The 18,047-nt window shown below is 61.6% G+C and overlaps 1 protein-coding gene across 2 annotated transcripts in view; it reads left to right on the top strand.

The window, feature by feature from the left end:
- The first annotated feature begins 269 nt into the window (after positions 1–269).
- The window catches only part of KCNIP2 (potassium voltage-gated channel interacting protein 2), a 47,626-nt gene continuing 29,848 nt past the window's right edge, over positions 270–18,047 (top strand). For both annotated transcript variants that reach the window (XM_030029978.2, XM_030029975.2), the window contains exon 1: positions 270–604. In XM_030029978.2, coding sequence (XP_029885838.1) covers positions 532–604 — 73 coding nt within the window. In that variant the 5' untranslated portion in view covers positions 270–531. The remainder of the gene's footprint in view (positions 605–18,047) is intronic.

Raw genomic sequence — 18,047 nt, 5'->3', positions numbered from 1 at the left:
TGCGCTCCTTCTGCTACCCCGTGCCTTCTCCATCCCCGTTCCCTTCTCCGTCCCTGCGCGGTGCCCGACTCCCGGGGCTCACCCAAACCGCCGGAGAGCCCACCTCGGTGCAGCCCGGAGCAGCTCCCTCCCTGCCTCTAGCACCCCCTCCCGCCGCCGCCGCCGCCGCCCCCGGCCGTGCCTCAGTTTCCCCGCCGCGGCGCGGCGCAGGGCGGCGGGGCCGGGCCGGCGGCTCCCGGGAGGAGGCGGGGAAGGACGGGAGGGAGGGGGCGGCCGTGCCCAGCCCCGGCGGCGGCGGCGGCGGCGGGGAACGGGGCGGCTGCGCGCTCCTGCCTGCCGTACCGAGCCGTACCGAGCCGTACCGAGCCGTACCGAGGCGAGCTCCCCGGCACCGCCGGCCCCTTCCTGCTGCCGCGGTGAGTGCCGCGGGCGGCGGGGCGGGGGGAGGCGGCGGGCGCGGGCCCCCCCTGCCCGGCGGCGGAGCCCGTGCGCCCCGTCGCGGTTCCCCCCGCCGCTCGGCGGGGCGGGAAGATGCGGAGCAAGGGCAGGAAGGAGAGCCTGTCCGACTCCCGCGACCTGGACGGCTCCTACGACCAGCTCACGGGTGAGTGCCGCCCGCCGGGGAAGGTGCAGCAGCCGTTCGGGACCACGGCGCGGGGGCGGCCCCGGGAACCCCGACCCGGCCCCGGGCACCCCGGCCAGCCCGCTTCCAGACCCAGCTGAGCCCCGGCTCCCTGCCCGCCCCGCTTCGCCGCACGCCTCGCCCGGGGAGGGGGCGGGGGGGGCGGCCGCGACCCTGGCGCTGGAGCAGGGGGACAGTCCCGGGGCCGGGGGAGGGAATGCTCCGGGGGGGGTTAGGGTCGGTCCCAGCCGGACGGAGGTTGCCCCGAGGCAGGTTTGCAGGGAAAAAGGCCCCCACCGGGGGAGGTGGGATGCTTGAAATGCTTTTGGCCACCCCCAAGCTCACCCTACCTCACCACTGCTCCCAAGCCCCTTGGGACACCGGGGTTTGGCGCTGGGGTCTCTCCGCCATACCTTGGACCCCCCGCTGCACCCTGGGGTGGCCTGGCAGCACCCCGGCCGCAGGTTTTCCCGGGAACGGAGAGGCTCACCCCTGTCAGCAAACCCCAGCAGTGCCCCAGAGCCTGGTGTCTTCTCCACCTGTCACCTGGTGTCCCCCAGAGTATCTCCAGAGATGTTCTGCCCCTGACATGGGGTGGCTGTCAGACAGAGAGGCCAAATATGACCCAGCTGTGACCCTATTGCATCCTCCTCCATCCTTTGCCCCAGCAGGGTATTGCCTGGCATCCCACATCCCACCACAACATCCATCCATCCATCGCACCTCATCCCCCCCGCTGTCCGGTAGCCAAGCAGCTGGGCTGGAGCTGGCGACACCCTTCCCTCCCCACTTGCTCTCCATGGATCAGGTCAAATCCCATCCCCTTTCAGGGCCTCCGTCACAGCAGCTGTGAAATGGGGCAGCACTTCCCACCTGTCTCCGGGGACCCACGACAGAGCCGAACCTGTCTGTAGCCGGTGGGGTTGGGTGCCCTCGTGCCGCAGGCACTGGGGTGTATGCACAGGCGTCTCCCCCGAGTCCCAGTGATGCTTTTCCTGCCACAGTCTGGAGTGGATTTCAGGCTTTGCTCTGGGATTTCGAGGAGGTGGTGGTAGCAGGGCAGGACCCCTGCTCTGCTTTCCTGAGCAGCCCCACGCGTGGGAAACACTGCTTGCTGCCTGCCCAAACGTGCTGCAGAGAAGATATTTTTGAGCTGTGTAGGAACTTGGAACCCACACACAACTTTTGGTTTCTCCGGTAACTTTAAAATGTCCATATGGATTTAAATCAAACCGAGGTTAAAAATAAATTCCAGTCTCTCTGAGGCTGAGACCTTTTATGCCTGGGCTTACCTCCGAGCCAGCCGCGCAGCAGGAACCTGGGCAGAGGGGAGCTGTGGCGCTGTGCCGGTCCCTGCCCGTGGGGATGGGGCTGCTGGGAAGCCTCTGGGGAATAAGGCTGGAAATATCTGCCCCATTTCCCAGTGTGGGAAATGGAGGCCCTGGGAGAGCATGTCACTCATTTGCCATCGCTGTCAGGTCACTGACCTGCCAGGGCAGAGCCGGGGAGGGAGCTGGTCCCGGTGGCACCGATTTCCCCCGCGTTGGCTGAACGCCCCAAAGCTGTCCCTCCCTGTGGAGGGAAAGTTGTTTTTCTCCCAGAAAGAGTGTAGAAGTGATGCAGGCAAGAGAAGGGATGCAGCCTTAGCTCTGGGGAGGCTTTAATAGCGCAAGCCCCTGCCTGTTAACCTGGCCTGGGCTCTCCCAGTTCCTTGGGGATGCGTTGAGGAACCAGGACCCCTGTGGGGCTGTAGCAAAGCCCGGCAGTGGAGCTGGCAGCGCTAGCGTGGGCTTAGTCTCTCCCTGCAGATGGGAGGGTCCCTGCCAGCACCCATTGTTTGGTGGCTCAGCCCTGCCTGGGGACATGCATGGGCAGTTTGGGGTGTTCCTGCAGCCTTGGGGACCTCCATCCACCAGGGTCCATCAGGGTCTGGTGGACATCTGCCATGCAAGAGCTGTTAACTGAGAGATTGTTTGATGTCAGGCGATGCGACAGCCCCACGGCAGCTCCAGCGATTGCTGGTGTACATGGGGACACCAGTCGGTCCTGCTGCCTCCCCATCACTCCCTAAAAACAGGGGTGGGGGCGATGAGACACCCATCTATGCATGTCCAGAGAAGGGTTAGTAATACCCCCTTCCAAAAGAAGGAGAAAGGCTAAGTGGAAGCAGGACCCGCAGCCATCCGCAGGGTAGAAACCCCCACACCTTCCCCAGAAGCACAATGATTTTTAAATTTCAAGAGCTGTTCAAAATGGGGGTGCAGTGACAGCCCGCCCTCCCTGTGGCATCTCCAGCAGTGCCCAGCTGCCCCGGTCCCTGGCCAGAGCAGCCGTGGGCTGTGCCGGCGCGCGGCACGTGGATGTGTGTGTGAGAGGCGAGAGCGACCGAGTGAATGAAAGCTGCCTGAGTGTGAGCGGCAGGGAGAGCAGGCACCGGCTCCGTGTGCCGGGGGGACGAGGGCCGGCTGCGCTGGGGTGAGCTGGGACAGACTCTGCCCATGCCTGGGCCCGGTGCGGCAGTGTGGGGCAAGGGCAGGCACCAGCCGTGCCTGGCTGCTGAGCCTGGGGCTGGGCGCCCGCCTGGGTGTTAAGGAGAGAAATGTTTATGTTATGCCACTAGGAAATTAAAGTGGTCCATTTCTGGGGTATTTAGATGACGCTAGCGAGAAATAAAAGCCATCCATAAATTACATTATTCCTCCAGCCCTCTAATGACACGAGCGATTAGTGTGCAAGCAGAGCCAGAGCCAGTGTCTCGGGACTGCTCTGGACATGGCCCTCCGTGCGGAAGAAATGGGACCCTGGTGCCGCTTTGCCCTGAGGAGCGCAGGTACCGCGTCCCCGGCCCCGAATCCCAGCGGCCCAAGAGGCGAGTGGGGCTCAGAGGCGGCTTTCCCTCCTGCCCGCTGCTCTGCAGGGGTGTGTGGGCAGCGGGGCTGCCCCAGTCCCAGTTGGGGAGCAGGGGTGGGTGGCCCGGGGCCCCATCTCACCCCGCGGGACAAGCCCGTCCGAGCCATGCTGTGTCCTGCGAGCAGGACAGCAGGCGCCAGCGCAGGGTCAACACCCGGGCTCTTTGGGGTGGGTCAAACCCCCTAGCTGCATTTTGGAAGGATGAGGGATTCACCTCTCTGGGTCTGTTGGTCCCCCAAAAAGGGGTTGGGAGGCTCACTTTTCATCCCTGCTTTTTCACCCCTGCTTTCTCCCTGCTGTTGTCAGGTTGGGGGGGTCTCAAGCAATTGCTTTGCTCCACCCCAAAGGCAGCCGCAGCGTTTGCAGTGGGTGAGCAATTGCTATAGAGACCATCTGCAGAGCTTTGTGATCCTCCTGCCTCCCCAGGCATGACTGATGGATGGGGACTCCCTAACTCTTAGCACTTTTAGCAGCCCACCCAGTGAGATGAAAACCGTAGGTACCAGTGTAGCATCAGCGCAGCATCTGGCTGAGCTCCCCTCCCTGCCTGGAGGGAGGGTGTTTTGGAGGCATCTCTCTCTGTGGCAGTAAGAAAGGAGAGATGGGGCAGAGCTGTCCCCCGCAAACACCCCAAGGGAAGGACGGGTCAGTGGGGTTGGCGGGAGTCCAGCGGGAGCTGGGCTCCGTTCCCTGCCGCGGGGTAAAGCTGAAGAGCCGTGCCCCAGCGATGCGTCTGCTGCAGGCAGGTACCAGGTGATGGGCAGATCTAGGGCTGCGCCAGGAGCTTGTTCTGTTGCCGGCAAACCCGGCAGCTCCATCGTGGCTGCTCGCAGCCCGCACTCAGCCAGACGGGAGGAAAATCTCTGCAAGCTTGCCATAGCATAGTATTTCCACCTGCAAGGGGGATAATTTATTTCCCAGGGTGTGGAGGGGGTGTCAGTGCTAGCCTGTGCCAAATAATAGTGTGTGTAGGGGGAAGAGCTGGGATCTGCAGCCGGAGGATGGAGTGATGGGGCCGATGGGGTGGGAGTGAGGGCAGGAGGCAGGCAGGGGCCGGCTGGGCCCCGGCTGCGGGTGTGCGTGGCAGGTTGTGTGCCGTGGCTGCCTGCTGGGGTAGACCCTGGTGAGGGGGACTGCGATGGGGACTGTGCCCAAGACTGTGGCTGTGCCTCGCCCATGCCCAGAACAAAGCTCCTTCTCTTGCCTGGTTGCTTCCTCAAGCAGTACAGGGTGCATGGCCACCTCGCTCTGCCCTGCCCACGCGGGTCTGGCAGGGCCGGCTGCCTGCATCCCTGTGGCAAGCAGCACGCATGGTTTGTCCCCTTCTCCTAGAAGCAGCGCCTAGGAGGGTGACACACACCGATGTCCTTCCCCTGGGGGTCCGGCCCGTGGGAACCAAGTGTGCTGCCCATCCCCCTGCTCCCCCGCTAACCTGCCTTTTCTGCACTGCCGTTGCTGCCCCACATGACCCCCCCTCTGCTTGCTGCTTCTGCTCCCACCGCCCACGGCCTGACGGTGAGGCTGGGCTGGAAGCTGGGCTGACCCTCAAGCTAGGTCCCCAAGCTCCCCAGGAGGCCCCCAGTCAGGGTGGGGTATGGGGGGAAAAGGGGCTCCCACTCGTGCGCTGGGGCGGGGAGCTCCCGTGGGGTCCCCTCTGTGCCAAAGCGCCCTGCCCTCGATGGATGCTGCACCTTCCTGGGGTGATGGGAGCGCTGCCTGACTCTGCCTCGTCTCTGTCTGCTGTCTCCTTCTCTCTGGCATCTGTACCCCTCCGCCTCTTCCCTCTTTGCTGTCCTGGCTTGTCTGCAGCCCTTCGATGCCGATGAATCCCCTCTCACGGGGTGTTGTGGCCTCTCCCGACCGGAGGCTGAGATCCTGGGGGTCCCTGCCAGCGAGGATGCTGCTCCGAGCCTATGCCAGGGCAGAGCTACGTATGGGGCGAGGGGCATGTGGGTGATGCTGCTGTGTACTGCTGCCTGTGGGCAGGTTGGATTTTGCAGGTGGAGAGGCCGGAGCTGAGGTTTTGGCAGCCGCTGCTGCATCCCTGCAGGCAGAGGCAGGTCGGAGCCCGCGGGGAATTAGTGGCACAGGATTAATTGACAGGAAGTTCAGGGGTTTGGTTGGGGCGGTTAAACGGCTGATTTCTGCAGATGCCAATGCATAATTCATGGACTGTCGCAACTTTGGCCAAGGTGTACAGCTCCTGCTGCACAGGGCTGGCAATGCACGGGCAGGGAGGGGTTTGCTCTTTCACCATCTCTGTGCCTGGGCACAGAGAGGAGTTTTTCTCCACAGCCGGACAGCCAGAGGAGGTGTCCAGACTCGGTGGTGCTGCTTTCCTGCTGTGTGCTGTGCTGGGACCAGTTGCCCCCAGAGCTTTGGGATCCAGGACAGGAGAGGTTTGGGAGGGTGAGCAGAGCTGGTCCCTGGAGCAGGCTCTGGTTTCCCCTGGGCTGTACCGAGTCCATACATCCCAGGTGGAGCAGAGCCCTTGCCTTCCAGCTGGGGTATCCGGGGGTTGTGCCAGCCCCAAAGGACAGGAGAGACCCCATTAGTGGAGCTGCCCTCCCCCTCCCTCACTGGCTCTGCTCATTAATGGTGTTTTCATTAGAAGAAGTGGTTTGGTTTTGTTTAAGCCAAATTGCTGTGCTTGGGAGATGGTAAATCCATCTGCTGGCAAATCACTCTCCTGCCGCCGGGATGGATCCCAGCCCTGGGCTTTAATCGTGCTGCAGATGAATGAGCCTCTAGTGAAATGAATCTCCCTGCCATGCCCCACCGGGGGGGCTGAGCCGGGCGGGCTGCCTCCCTGACACCACGGTGAGGGGCTCTGGCTTAGGGTGGGGGATCAAAATCCTCCACTAAGGGGTTGTGGAGCCCTGGGGGTGGTTATTGCCAAGCAAGTGAACTGCTGGGGCTGGTGCAAGCAGCTTGCCTGGGAGCAAAGGGCAAGAGGAGCCCCTTTCTAAGGGGCAAGGGCTGCAGGTGGGTGCAGGGGTTCTGTTCACCCCACTGTCTGTGCCAGGGTGTCTGCCAGCAGCTGGGGCTGGGTAGGTGCCATGCCATGCGGGTGAGTGGCAGGACAGTGCATGGGACAGGGCTGGGGATGGGATGCAGGGGATGGAGTGGCCCCGCTCTCAGCAATACCCTACCAAGAGGCTTTGCAAAGGGTATGTGGCAGCAGGGCTGTTCTGGGTGGAAGGCTCTTATCAGGGTCCTCCCATCCTCGAGCTGCTGTGGCTCTGGCTGTTTCTGCCTTTTAAGTAAATTTGTCTTCCAAATGAAGATGGGTGGTGCAGCTCCCCGGGGAGCGGTGTGGGTAATTAGCTTGTTTGGATACGGAGCCCTGTGGGAGGGGAGCTGGGGGCAGGATGGCTGCCGCGTTCAACAGGAGCTGGCGGGGATGGGGAACATGGGAGGCTGTCACCTTCACTGCCTCTGAATTTGGGTCTTTTTGAAAGTTTCCTCTCTGGTCCAGCCAGAGCGAGTCACCTACGGACACTTGTGGGCATGGGTGCTGTACGTGTGCGTGCCCATGCTCTCGCAGCATCGCGCCTCTCCTGCCTGTGCCTGATGGCAGCCCCCAGGGCTCAGCTCTGTCTTGCTTTAGGTGACTCCAGCCCTGTTTTGGCAGGAGCCACTCTGCTTTTGAACCCGTTCAGTTGGGGATCCCTCCTGTTCAGGCAGCTGGCACCCTTCCCAACTCTGGGATGGTGTCAGCATCGCTGCTGGGGGCTCTGTGGTGTGGCAAGAGGGTCGGTGTCCCATCCACGCTGCTCCTGCTCACCCCTCCTGGGGACATGGACCTGGGGACGTCGAGGTCCGGGGGACATAAAAGCACATGCACCAGCTCTGAGCATGGCTGCCGTGGTGCCCATCTGATTCCTGCGCCAGCTCCACCCCCACTGAGTGTTTTGGGGGCTGTGCCCTGTGCGAGGCGAGGGCACTGCATGCCCCTGCATGCAGATGAGCCCCTGGGCTGTACCTCGGACAAGCTGGTGGCTTCATCCTGGACGGGAGGGAGTGGTGTGTGGTCTAGCTGACCAACAGAGAAGTCTGATGAGGACCACGCCACAGCAGCAGCGGTGCTCATGGGCAGGCAGGGGATGCTCAGAGCCCTGAGGGCCGGTGCCAGGCTGGCAGTGGAGATGGATGGCTTCACCTTCAGCCCCTCTCCAGGGAGCAGGTCAGAGACAGGGATGGAGTGACTAACTCTGCAGGCGGGCTGGTGGCATGAATCTGCTGCCCCGGCTCTCCTGTGCAGAGATGGAGGGACTGACTGGGCTGTCCCGCTGTCCCTGTGAGCCTCCTCCTGTGGCAGTGATGTTCCTGCTGGGAAGGGGCTCGACAGTGTGAAGCAGAGGGAGGTTTCTTGGCAAGGCGCTACCATGAGAGACTGGCAGGACTCCATCAGTGAGCGTCCGCGGGCAGAAACTGGGACCCTGCACGTGGCTCCAGGCACTGACTCCAGCAGCAGGGCTGGGATACACTGGCTCCCTTATCTGTCCTCTTCCCATCACCAAACCCATGCATTTGGACACCAAAAAAGTGCTTTTTAGGGATGGAGCATTGGTGATGGTCTGGCCAGGATCTGAGTCACAGGGAAGAGGCTTTCCAGGGTTTTCCCTTGGCCTGGCTGGGGAACGTGCAGCCCTGCGGGATGCAGGGAGGCACCGGCAAACTCGCGCACCCATGGGTCACCCTCAGACCCAGCAGGAGCCAGGGAAGAGCTGTCTGGCTGCTCTCACCTGGTTACTGTGGCCCATCGAGCCGCAGTGGGGTGAAATGAGAGCCGGCCTGCTTGCTAATGAGATTAGACAGGCGAGCCACTGCTCCTGGCCCGTTTGGTTAATCGCTTCTTCCTAGATTGAATTTTTTAAAATTGCATTGCTTACAGAAAGCCCCTGAATGGGTTTAAAGGCAATAATCCACCCGGTCCTCCGTCACTGCAAGGGTTCCCCTGGGGCTACTTGGCAGTGGGTTGTTAAAGTCCCTGGTGTGTCTCCGCGTGTCTCTGGTGTCCCCAGGAGGTGGCTGGCTGGGCTGGCTGGCCCTTGACAGCTCTTGATTTACTCTGGGAGGAAATATGGATTAATTTTTAATGGTGTGATTTAGTGAAGCCTCCTGGAGGTAAGGGAGAAGGTCAGATGCTGGGCTCAGCGCTGCAGCCCATGTGATGGGTCCCCCTTGCCCCACACTCCTGCCCCAAGGGCCATGGGGGGCAGCTGCCCACCCTGCCCATCCTGCTGTGCTCCTAGGGGCATGCTGGAGTTGGGGGGCTCTGGTGGTAGGGCACAGCACCCCCAGCTCTGGTTGCACCTGCATGGGGTCTTGGCTCCCTGTCTGACCCCAGAGCGGGGAGGGACAGCCGCTGGTGCCAGGTTTTGGGGTCGCAGCACAGGTTGGCAAATGGGTGCAGGGCTCGGGCAGTGCAGCAAGGAATGCTGTAATATGCTGTGGCTACGACTGATCCTGGCATCCCCTGGGGACATCTCAGCCCTCTCCTGGGTGGTAGGAGCTGCCCTTAAGTACTTTTTTCTTTCCCCCTGACTCTCCTTCCAGAAGTTGCATCTTCCAAGCCCAGCCCCTGCCCTGTGCTGCTTGTGCTGACCCAAACAAATTTCCCCTGGTGCCCTCCCTCCCCGCTCACCTCCCCTCTGCTGTGCAAAGTGAGTCACTCCCAGGCACCAGGAATCATTCATGTCATTTCCCCCTTTGCCGCAAAGTCATTAATGCGAGTGGAATAATTTGTTGCGTAACAGAGAGGATCAGCGGGAGTGCTGCTCTGGCAGGTGATGCCTGGTCCTGGCTTCCCACTGCCCTGGCCACCGCTGCCCTGGGAGAGGGCAGCTTGGTGGGATTGCCGTCTGGGAGCATCCCAGGCCTTGCTGGGGTTGTGGTCCCACAGCCGCACCGTGCAGGCAGCAATGGTATTGGCTCCCTGAGGCGTTCTCCCAAAAACCATCAAGTCCCACCTGGACCAGTAGGATTGTCATGGCTTCTGTGTCTGCTCACCCTCACACAGCTCCTCCGAAAGTGGCTCGTCCTAACTTCTCCACGGTGACATGGGCAAGAAGCGTCCCCTGAATTGATCAGGTTGTGTGTTATGGCACCCTGCATCCCTGCCTCGTCCCTGCCATGTGCTGCTCCAGCTCCTCGGAGCTCCCCAAGCCGTGGGGTTGCAAGCACATCCCACCGGCAGCTGAATCCCTCCTGGCTTCTTGCTTCAGAGCTGGGGACCCCAAGGTGCCCCAGCGGGGGTGCAGACCGTGCGGGACCCTGTGCGGCTCAGGGCCCTACAGCCCCAAAGGGCAGCTCTGCAACCGCTCACAGCGAGGTCCCAGCCGGCTGTTGCTGCCGGCAATAGCGAACCCATGCCTGGGGTGCAAACACAAGCACGGCCAGGGCTCCCTCCCGGGGACCTCACAGCCTCCCAAGCAGGGGGCTGGCTGGAGGGGGGACTCGCTGCCTTCACCCACCCCAGCCCAGGACTGCAGGTGCTGGGAGACCTTGCTTGAATGATGCTCGCTGTGGTTGTGGCAGATCAGGTCTCTTCCCCTGCACAGTGAGGGGGAGAAGGGCAGGGAAGAGTGCTTGAGTTTTTAAAAGGCATTGCGGAGGCTGCCCCCCTGCCCAGCATTAATTTCCTTCTATCCCACGCTCGGCCAGGCATTAATTTAAAGATGCTGCAATGGGAGAGGGGGAGCCTAAGAGGATTGGGCTGAGAGCAGGAGGATTTAGAGAAAGGAAGGGACGTGGCTGGGGCTGGGGGCAGTGCAGGGGACAGCGGCATCCGATGGCGCAGGATGGGCAGGAGGGAGGAGGTGGCCATGCACCCCTCGGGACCGAGTCACCCCAGTGTGTCCCAGCCATGACTGTGGTGGTACCCAGTGGCTCCCACCAACCCCTGGAAGGGGATGTGGGGGTGAAGCTCTCCCTGTCCCCAGGGAGAGCACCGCTGCTGGGTGGCTGGGCAGGGAGGGGGCCGTGCCCCGTGTCCCACCCATGCCCCTTGCTGTCTGTGGGAAACAGGGCAGAAGTTTCAAACCCAAGCCTGGAGGAACCCAGCAGATGGGCATCGTGTCCGGCTCCATGGGGGGCAGGCAGAGACCCTCTGGGATGCCACGTCCTAGCGGGGACTTTGTCCCCTTGCTCCAGCTGAACAGCGAGTCCCCTCGGTGCAGAGGACTGCCCCAAAGCAGCACAGGGAGGGAGGAGATGGTGTTTAGTATTTCGAAGTGACTCACTGAAAACCTGCTGCTCCCTGGGGCTGGTCCAGACCCAGCATCCCCATGAAGGGGCTAGGATTGGGGCAATCCCAGCCCAGTGTGAGCTGGAGGGGGAGGCTCTTTTGGGACCACATCCATCGGGGCAAAGGAGCCTGCCCTGCGACGACCCGAGGGTCCCACCTCTGCCCTGGGGCAGAGGACACAGGTCCCAAGGGGCTGCAGTGGCTCCCCAGCCTCAAACCACCCCGTGCCCCCCTCGGCGCTGTTTGTTTTCTCAGCCCGCCCTGCTGTAATTACAACCCGCTGTCACTCTCCGGATAATACGTCTTTCCTTTTATCACTGCTTAATTAAATAACTGTGGGGAAGTGAGGGGCTGCTAACCCCTTGTTTGCTGGCACGAACAACCCAGTAGTGCTGGGGAGGTGTCTCGGGGCTGGCAGAGGAGCTGGATGGGGATGGCTGTGCCCTGACTTGGGGGTCACCGTTGAATGCGGGGTACCTGTACCCGAGAGGGATGAAGCGCTGATTTTGTTGTTCATGGGCACAGCATCTCTGGCACAGACGTTTCCAGGCCATCCCTGAGGAGGTGCCCTGGATGTGACTGCCATTGCCCCATCTTTAATTCTCCCCTTGGCTCAGAACTGTGCCTGCTGCCAGGCTGGGAGGAGCGAGCGGGCAGGGTGCCCGCTGTCAGGCCAGCTGCCTCTGCCCACAATTAATTGGTGCTAATGAGTGTCCCTGGCAGCTGCTGCTGGGTCAGTGAGCTCTGGCTGACTATCTGCCAGGCGTTCCCCCCACGGGGCCGGACGCATGGGTCCTGCTCCCCACTCAGCGGAGCATCCTCAGTTGTGCCGTTGGTCCTCAGCGTGGACGTGGCCCCCTCTGCTCTCTCCCCATCCCTTCCCTCATCCCTCTGCCGTCTCTCCGCCTTTGCACCTTCCCCTGGTGCGAGACTCTGTGCAGCCCCCGGCATGATGGACCCAGGGTGCCGGTTTGGGCACCAGCAGTGGTGCACCTCCAGGTGCTGCCCCCTTGTCTTGCTCCCCTGGGTGCCCTTTTGTCCCCATCCAAGCCACCCCGCAAGGTGTAGCACCGGGAATGGTGTCTGTTATGGCATCCTCAGAAGCAGGATGTGGCCCTGTTTAAAAATGCAGGGGCGGTGGGAGCAGTCCCCCAGGCACTGCCTGTCCCACTGTGATGGATTGAGGAAAGGTCTGATCTGACGGGATTTCCATCTACCCGAGACAAGGCGCTGCACCAAGCTGTAGCAGGTCGGCCCGGCCCGGGCAGGGATTGATGAACATCCCCGAACTGTTGCCAAGCCCTGAGGTTTGTGCTTGCCTGCAGTGAGGAACCAGGTCTCTTTGCAGATGTGATCCCCCCCCCTCGCAGTGCCGAGTCCCCATGCACCAAGCACCCACCATTGGTTGTGCAAGCGGCGTCGCAAGCTACGCTTAGTGTTGGTCTCGTGGAGGGTGGGGGCAGTTCTTTGCATTGGTGATGAGATGTACAACATGTGTGGCTGGGGTAGACTGGAAAATGTCCCCCATTTGGGGATAGGCCTCCTGGAGCTGTGGGCAGCCCTGGGTGTCAGAAGTCTGGCTTGGAAATGATCGGTGTGGGGATGGAGATGTTTTGGGGCCACGCTGGGGTTTCGTGGCAGGATGCTGTGGGGAGAGGAGCTCCCTGCCCACATAGGGGCTGCGTTGCAGGCAGGGGAGCGTGGGGTGACCTGCAGGCTCAGGGTGCCTCTCCTCCTGGTATGCTGCCTGTTCTCGTTGCCTGTCCTCTTGCCTGCCCTGGATTTGCAGCTGAGAGTTGCTTTGCACAGATCAAAGCCTGGGGACATCTCTCATCTCAGCTTACCTGGGTCCCGCCTGCCCCCCCCAGCCTGGAGCGCAGGGGGGATTTGGAGGTAATCCTTGCAGACAGAATGCTGCTGGCTAATTATAGCGGAGCCTCTTGCTTCGTGGGAACCACGGCAAATTGTCCCTTGAGCCCAGGCAGCGATGGTACAAATCTGCTGCTAATTAGACTTGAAAGTCCTCTCGTGAGCTCAGGCGCAGGATGGATATTCGATTATTAACATATTTATTTCTGAGCTTCTCAGCAGGTCTTGCACTGGGAGGCTGTACTCTCCCCCCAAGTAATTGGCAGGCACATTTATTCCTATCAAGAGTGCTTGGGGGCTCTAGGGGAAGGGGGGCTGTTCAGCTCTCTGTGCTCATTTTTGGGGGTGTGTCACCAAGATGTGTGGAAAAGACACCTTGCTGATGCTGGGAATGTCCTGGGCAGGAGCACAGCCCCCAGTCTTTGCTCTGTGCCTCCCACCAGCCCCTCTGCCAGGTGGGATGCTCCTGACCCTTGTGCCCAGGTGGGAAGCCAGGGATGTCTTTTCCCACCTGCTCCTGGGCCTGTTGGCTCCAGGCGCTGGGTAGGCAGCGGGGTGGGGGGTGAGGACGACCCAGTGGTGCAGAGCTGGTGATGAGCACCGCAGCCCAAAGCCACCTGCCATGGCACCCCTGGGGAGAGCATCCCTCCCTCCAGCGGAGGCAGACAAACTGCGATGGAAATACTGCTTCTGAAACAACTGAAAATAGCTTTCCTGTCCCCAAAATGTCAGTTTAAAAAGGCAGTCTCTGGGGGCCCCCTCGGGCTGGCAGTGGGCTGAGCGGGTGCCCTGCAGATGCTGGGCGGGTGGCCCTGCTGCACCGTGGGGCAGGGAGCACAGGGCAGGGGGCCGGAGGGCTGAGCCTTCACTTGGGATACGAGTGCGGAGAGTGTCAGTGCTGGAATGGGGGGCCATCAGCCCAGCGGTGGGGCTGCGCAGTGTCTTGGGTTGAGGCTGGAGAAAGGTGCAAGTGGGCTGTGGGTTGTTGGAGGGACAGCGCTGACCTTGTGCGTCTCCCCTGCCCTAAGCCCCCCAGGTGCCCCCAGCCAGGTCGTCACCCATCCAGGTGCTTCAGGCCAGTGCCAGGGGCTGTTGGCGTGGGGACAGGCAAGAAGCCGTTGGTCAGGACCTCAGCCCCATCTCCAGCACCACTTTGCTCTCCCTCCCTGCCTTGCCACTGCGTCTCCCCGTGCAGGGAGAGTCTGAGCCAGGCAGCGGGGGGCAGGTGCCTTGTTGCAGCGGTGGAGTTATTAATAGCAGCAAACGCTCCTGGTGCCTTCAAGCCAAGTCCGTTTTGGGGGAGATTCCTGCCATTTGAAGTATGTTTCCCCTCCCCGGGATCCCTCGGGCGCCTTATCTCCCTCTCCCAGCTGTGCAGCCAGCACGTGCCGGAGCCCCTGGATAAGCTCTGGTGCTAATAGCCCGTGCTGCTCAGCCTGACAGCGTCTGGCTGGGTGATCGAGGGTGCCCCGCTGCCTGGCCTACGGGCAGCCCCATGCTGCTTGCACACGTGGGAGCTGAAGTCGCGTCTCAGCCTGTCCCTACTGCGCTTCCTCCTGTCACCGTGCCGAGTCGGAGCTGTCGGTGGCCGAGCGAGCACTGATTGCAAGGAAATTAGCCTAGTGCCATCTCCCATTTACCAGAGTCCAACCTGTGCATGATTGCACGGGGCTCGTTAATTTGTCACCATCACCGTGACTTGGCATGGGGCGGTGAGCGTGGCGAGGCTGGAGGGATGTCGAGGGCCATGCCCTCCCCGAGAGCAGATTTGGAAACAGGGCTGGCATCACTTATGGCCAGGACGAGATTTTTCCCAGCCTCACAGTTCAGGAGACACTGGTGAGGCTTGGAGTGGGAGCTGGGACAAGCCTGGGGATGCAAGGTGCTGTGCTGCAGCTGGAAACCCCTGGTGATCCCCGTGGGGTGCCGTGGGCATGAAGTAGGGTGGGCATCTGAGGACCAAAAAGATGCCGGTTCAGGATAAGGAGATGCTGTGGCTGTGTTGTGCCCCAGCGTGAGTCGTGCACCCCAGACGGTGATGTTCCTGCTTGTGAAGGCTGGGCTCTTTGGAGGTCCTGGGGACCATGCTGCCCCGCTGCCCGATATATCCTGGGTGCCCCCAGCATTGCTGTGCTTTGCAGACCCAACAAGCTCCGAAATGGCCCCGGACGCTCCAGGCGGGCTGTGGCGTCCTCACTTACTGCTGCCATCTCAACATGTCAGTCCTATAATCAGGTTTCCTTGCAGATGTTGGTGCTGGTCTTTACCCTCCCTTTGCAGGGCATGGAGGGTCTTGGGGTGCACCCCAGGAGTCTGGGCGGGGGGCGATGGAGCCCGTCCCCCCCTGCCTTGTCCCCTCCTCCCCACCACTGCTACCCTGTGGTGGGGGCGATGAATTATTCATGCCCCGGCAGGCGGGGGTGTCTGCTGCTGCCTGCGTGATGCCAATGGGGCCGACGTGCCGCCAAGCACAGAGAGCTTTTCTGTGTAAATCCCTGAAATATTTAGCAGAACTGACTTAAAAAATGCGGCTTGGGAGGAGTTAGTGCCTCAGCGTAACCTGGAGGGCTGAGGGCCATCATATGGGGATGATGGATGCACCAGGGTGTCGCTGGGGGGACTCTGACCCGGTCTTTGCCCTACACCCACCACCCAAGTTGCTGGTGGAGCTTGTGTCTGTCTGTGTGTCCGATCACCCATCCGTTGGGTCTTTCTGCTTGTCTCTGCTGTGAGACCATGGGGGTGCCCCCATCCTTTCCCTGCATTGCAGGGGTCCTTTGGAGCTAAATGCCAGCTGGGGCATGTCCTGGTCCCCAGCCTAGTGCCACCACAGCCAGGCTGCTGCCCTGTCACCTGCTGCGTGCCGGCTGCTGGCAGGTTGGCGCTGGGGGCCGGTGCACAGCGCTGGGCCGGGCTGCTTCCCTGGCAGCGCCTTCCCAAGCAGACGGATCACGCCACATGCATTTTTTAACAAGATCCATCGGCTGGGAACGAGCCGAGCTGTCGCCGCAGGTTTGTGATCAAAGCCAGACGTGCCCTGGCAGGCCGGGGGAGGGTGGCCCTGCATGCCACGCCTCCATCACATAGTCAATTTATGGGACATTTATCCCAGCAGAGCAGGTTGGGGATCTGGCAGCATCACAGGTAGCAGGGGTGATGCCCCTGCATCCCTGGGGGTACTGGGATGGCCAGTGCCCTCCTGCTTGGCATGGCACAGCAGTTCCTGAACTGAGCATCTAAGGATGGGAGCAGCCATGATGCAGAGCTGGTGCTGCCGTTGGGCTTCGTGCACAGCCCTACACCCCAAAATTGCACCTTCTTCTGGGAGTCAGAGTGAGCTGGCTTCACTCGCAGCCAGGGTGAGGTAGGAAAGGGTTTGGGCTTGTGCTGGGATGTGTTTTGGGCCAGGTTCACAAGGGAGCAAGAGGAGGTAAGGGATGCAGGGAGTTGTAGCTGGCTCTGGATGGGGAGGCACATGGAGCCAGCTGGCTGTGCCATGGCGGGGTTGCCCCACAAGGCAGCCTGGGCTGCTGGCAGCTCTCCCTTGGCCTTCGGCAAGCTCACCCTTTCATGGATGTTCTCTGTGCATCTTGGCAAGGTATGAGCCGTGTGCTGCCTTATGGTCCGTACATCACAGGGCTAAGCCCCGCGGTGGGTGGCCGAAGGCAGCATGGGCTCACGGTTAGAGCATACCACTCCTCCCAGGCTGGCTGCCCCACTCTGAGCCTTCCTCCCACCTCCATGCTCTGTTTGCTCCTGTCCCCATTGCTTCCCTGGCCCGGGAGGCAGGCGGGGTGGGGTGGCAGGTGCCTGAAGTGGGCCCACGCAGCACGGTTGTGGTGTGTTTCCCTCTGCAAGCACCAGCAGAGCCCTCAGGCTGCGCTTCTCAGTGACAGCACATCCCATGTCAGAGCCTGCAAATCCTGCCTGCTAATAGCTATGCAAATTACCTCATTAGCTGCCTTATTTATTTTCTCTGGCATCATGTTTTCAGGACTTCCCCAGGTCCTGGAGGCTGCAGGTCCCCAGGGCTGGGAGGAGGCAGGAGCAGCAGTGGGACCTGCACACAGGGCTGGCTGTGTTGAGCCTCCCTCTGCGGATGGCAGTGGTGTTTGGCCCCCATGGAGCCACCTGCCCCAACATGATGTGTCTGAGACCAGGGATTCACATGGGTCCCACAGTCCCTGCTGTCAGATGTCCCCTTCCTTGTCCCTCAGCATGTCCTGGCTCTGGGGTGAGTCTTGCTGAGCCCCACCTCCAGCCAGGAGCTGCCCCATACCCCCCCAGGCAGCCATGGGTCTGGCATTGCTGGGATGTGCGCGTCCTCCATCCCCCAAAAAGAGGTGACTGCTGGATTTAGGTACAGAGAGAACAGAGCATCTGCCCAGTCCCTGTGGACCCGAGTAGTGGTTTGAGGCTTGGCACAGGGCTGCAGGGTGCCATACACCCTTCCCACCTTGATTGCCCTTCCTTGTTAATGGAAATGTGCCTCCTGCCCACCCTGATTGCCCTTTCTCCTTGAGGGAGATGTTGTTGGCAGATGCTGTTGCAGGGGTCTGCCCTCAGCCAGCCCCAGGGTGACTCTGGAGAGCCCCCAGATGCCCTGGTCTGGGTGGCCCTGGGCTGGAGCCTTGCTCTGTTCCTGCCCTTGGGGTGTGTGGCCCAGGCTGAAACACTTTGAAGCCTGGGCACCACCCAGGGCTGGCACAGGCAGGAATGACCCCTGAGCACCAGCCCAGCACGGTACCCCTTGGGGATGTCTGTGCCCCAGGGTGTCCCTGCTGATGCTGGGCGTGCACACAAGCATGTGGCTGCTTGCAAGGATGGCTGTCTCCTGGTTGCATTTTCCAGGGGTATTCACGTGCTCATGACATCCTTGACAGTGGGACAGCCTTTGCACAGGCACCAGGAGACCCATATACAAGTGCTGGCCCTGAAAACCTTGATCCAGCCACCCTGTGGGCTTGTCTGTGCCGTGCTAAGCCGCTAGCAAGCATCGTGTCTGCTCCCCCTATTCTGTTTATCTTCTATTTTTCCCCTTCTCTTCATGGCTGTGCTAATGAATATTTCATGGCCAGGAACCAGCGTGAATTCCCCCGGCTGCTCCCTGCCCCCAGCGCTCCCGCGACAGGTACCGACCCAGACGTCGGTGGCTTAGGAAGGATGTGTCTGCCAAGAAGCCATCTCGGGAGGAGAGGACCTGGGCGGGGAAGGAAGCACTGGCTCTGGTGCGGACAGCTGTGTCGCGTCCCCCTCCCCGGCGATGCTGTCACTGTCCCTTCAGCCTGCAAGGGACTGCCAGCGGACCGTGGTGGGGCCTTGAAGGTCCACGCACGGTGTCCTTGCACACTCGCACGGCCTTGCCCAGGAGGCCACGCTTGCCCCGCGCCCTCC

The sequence above is a fragment of the Aquila chrysaetos genome, chromosome 11 (genome assembly GCF_900496995.4).
Source record: "Aquila chrysaetos chrysaetos chromosome 11, bAquChr1.4, whole genome shotgun sequence".
Classification (NCBI taxonomy): Eukaryota; Metazoa; Chordata; class Aves; order Accipitriformes; family Accipitridae; genus Aquila; species Aquila chrysaetos.
This window is presented reverse-complemented; position numbering and strand designations above follow the sequence as displayed.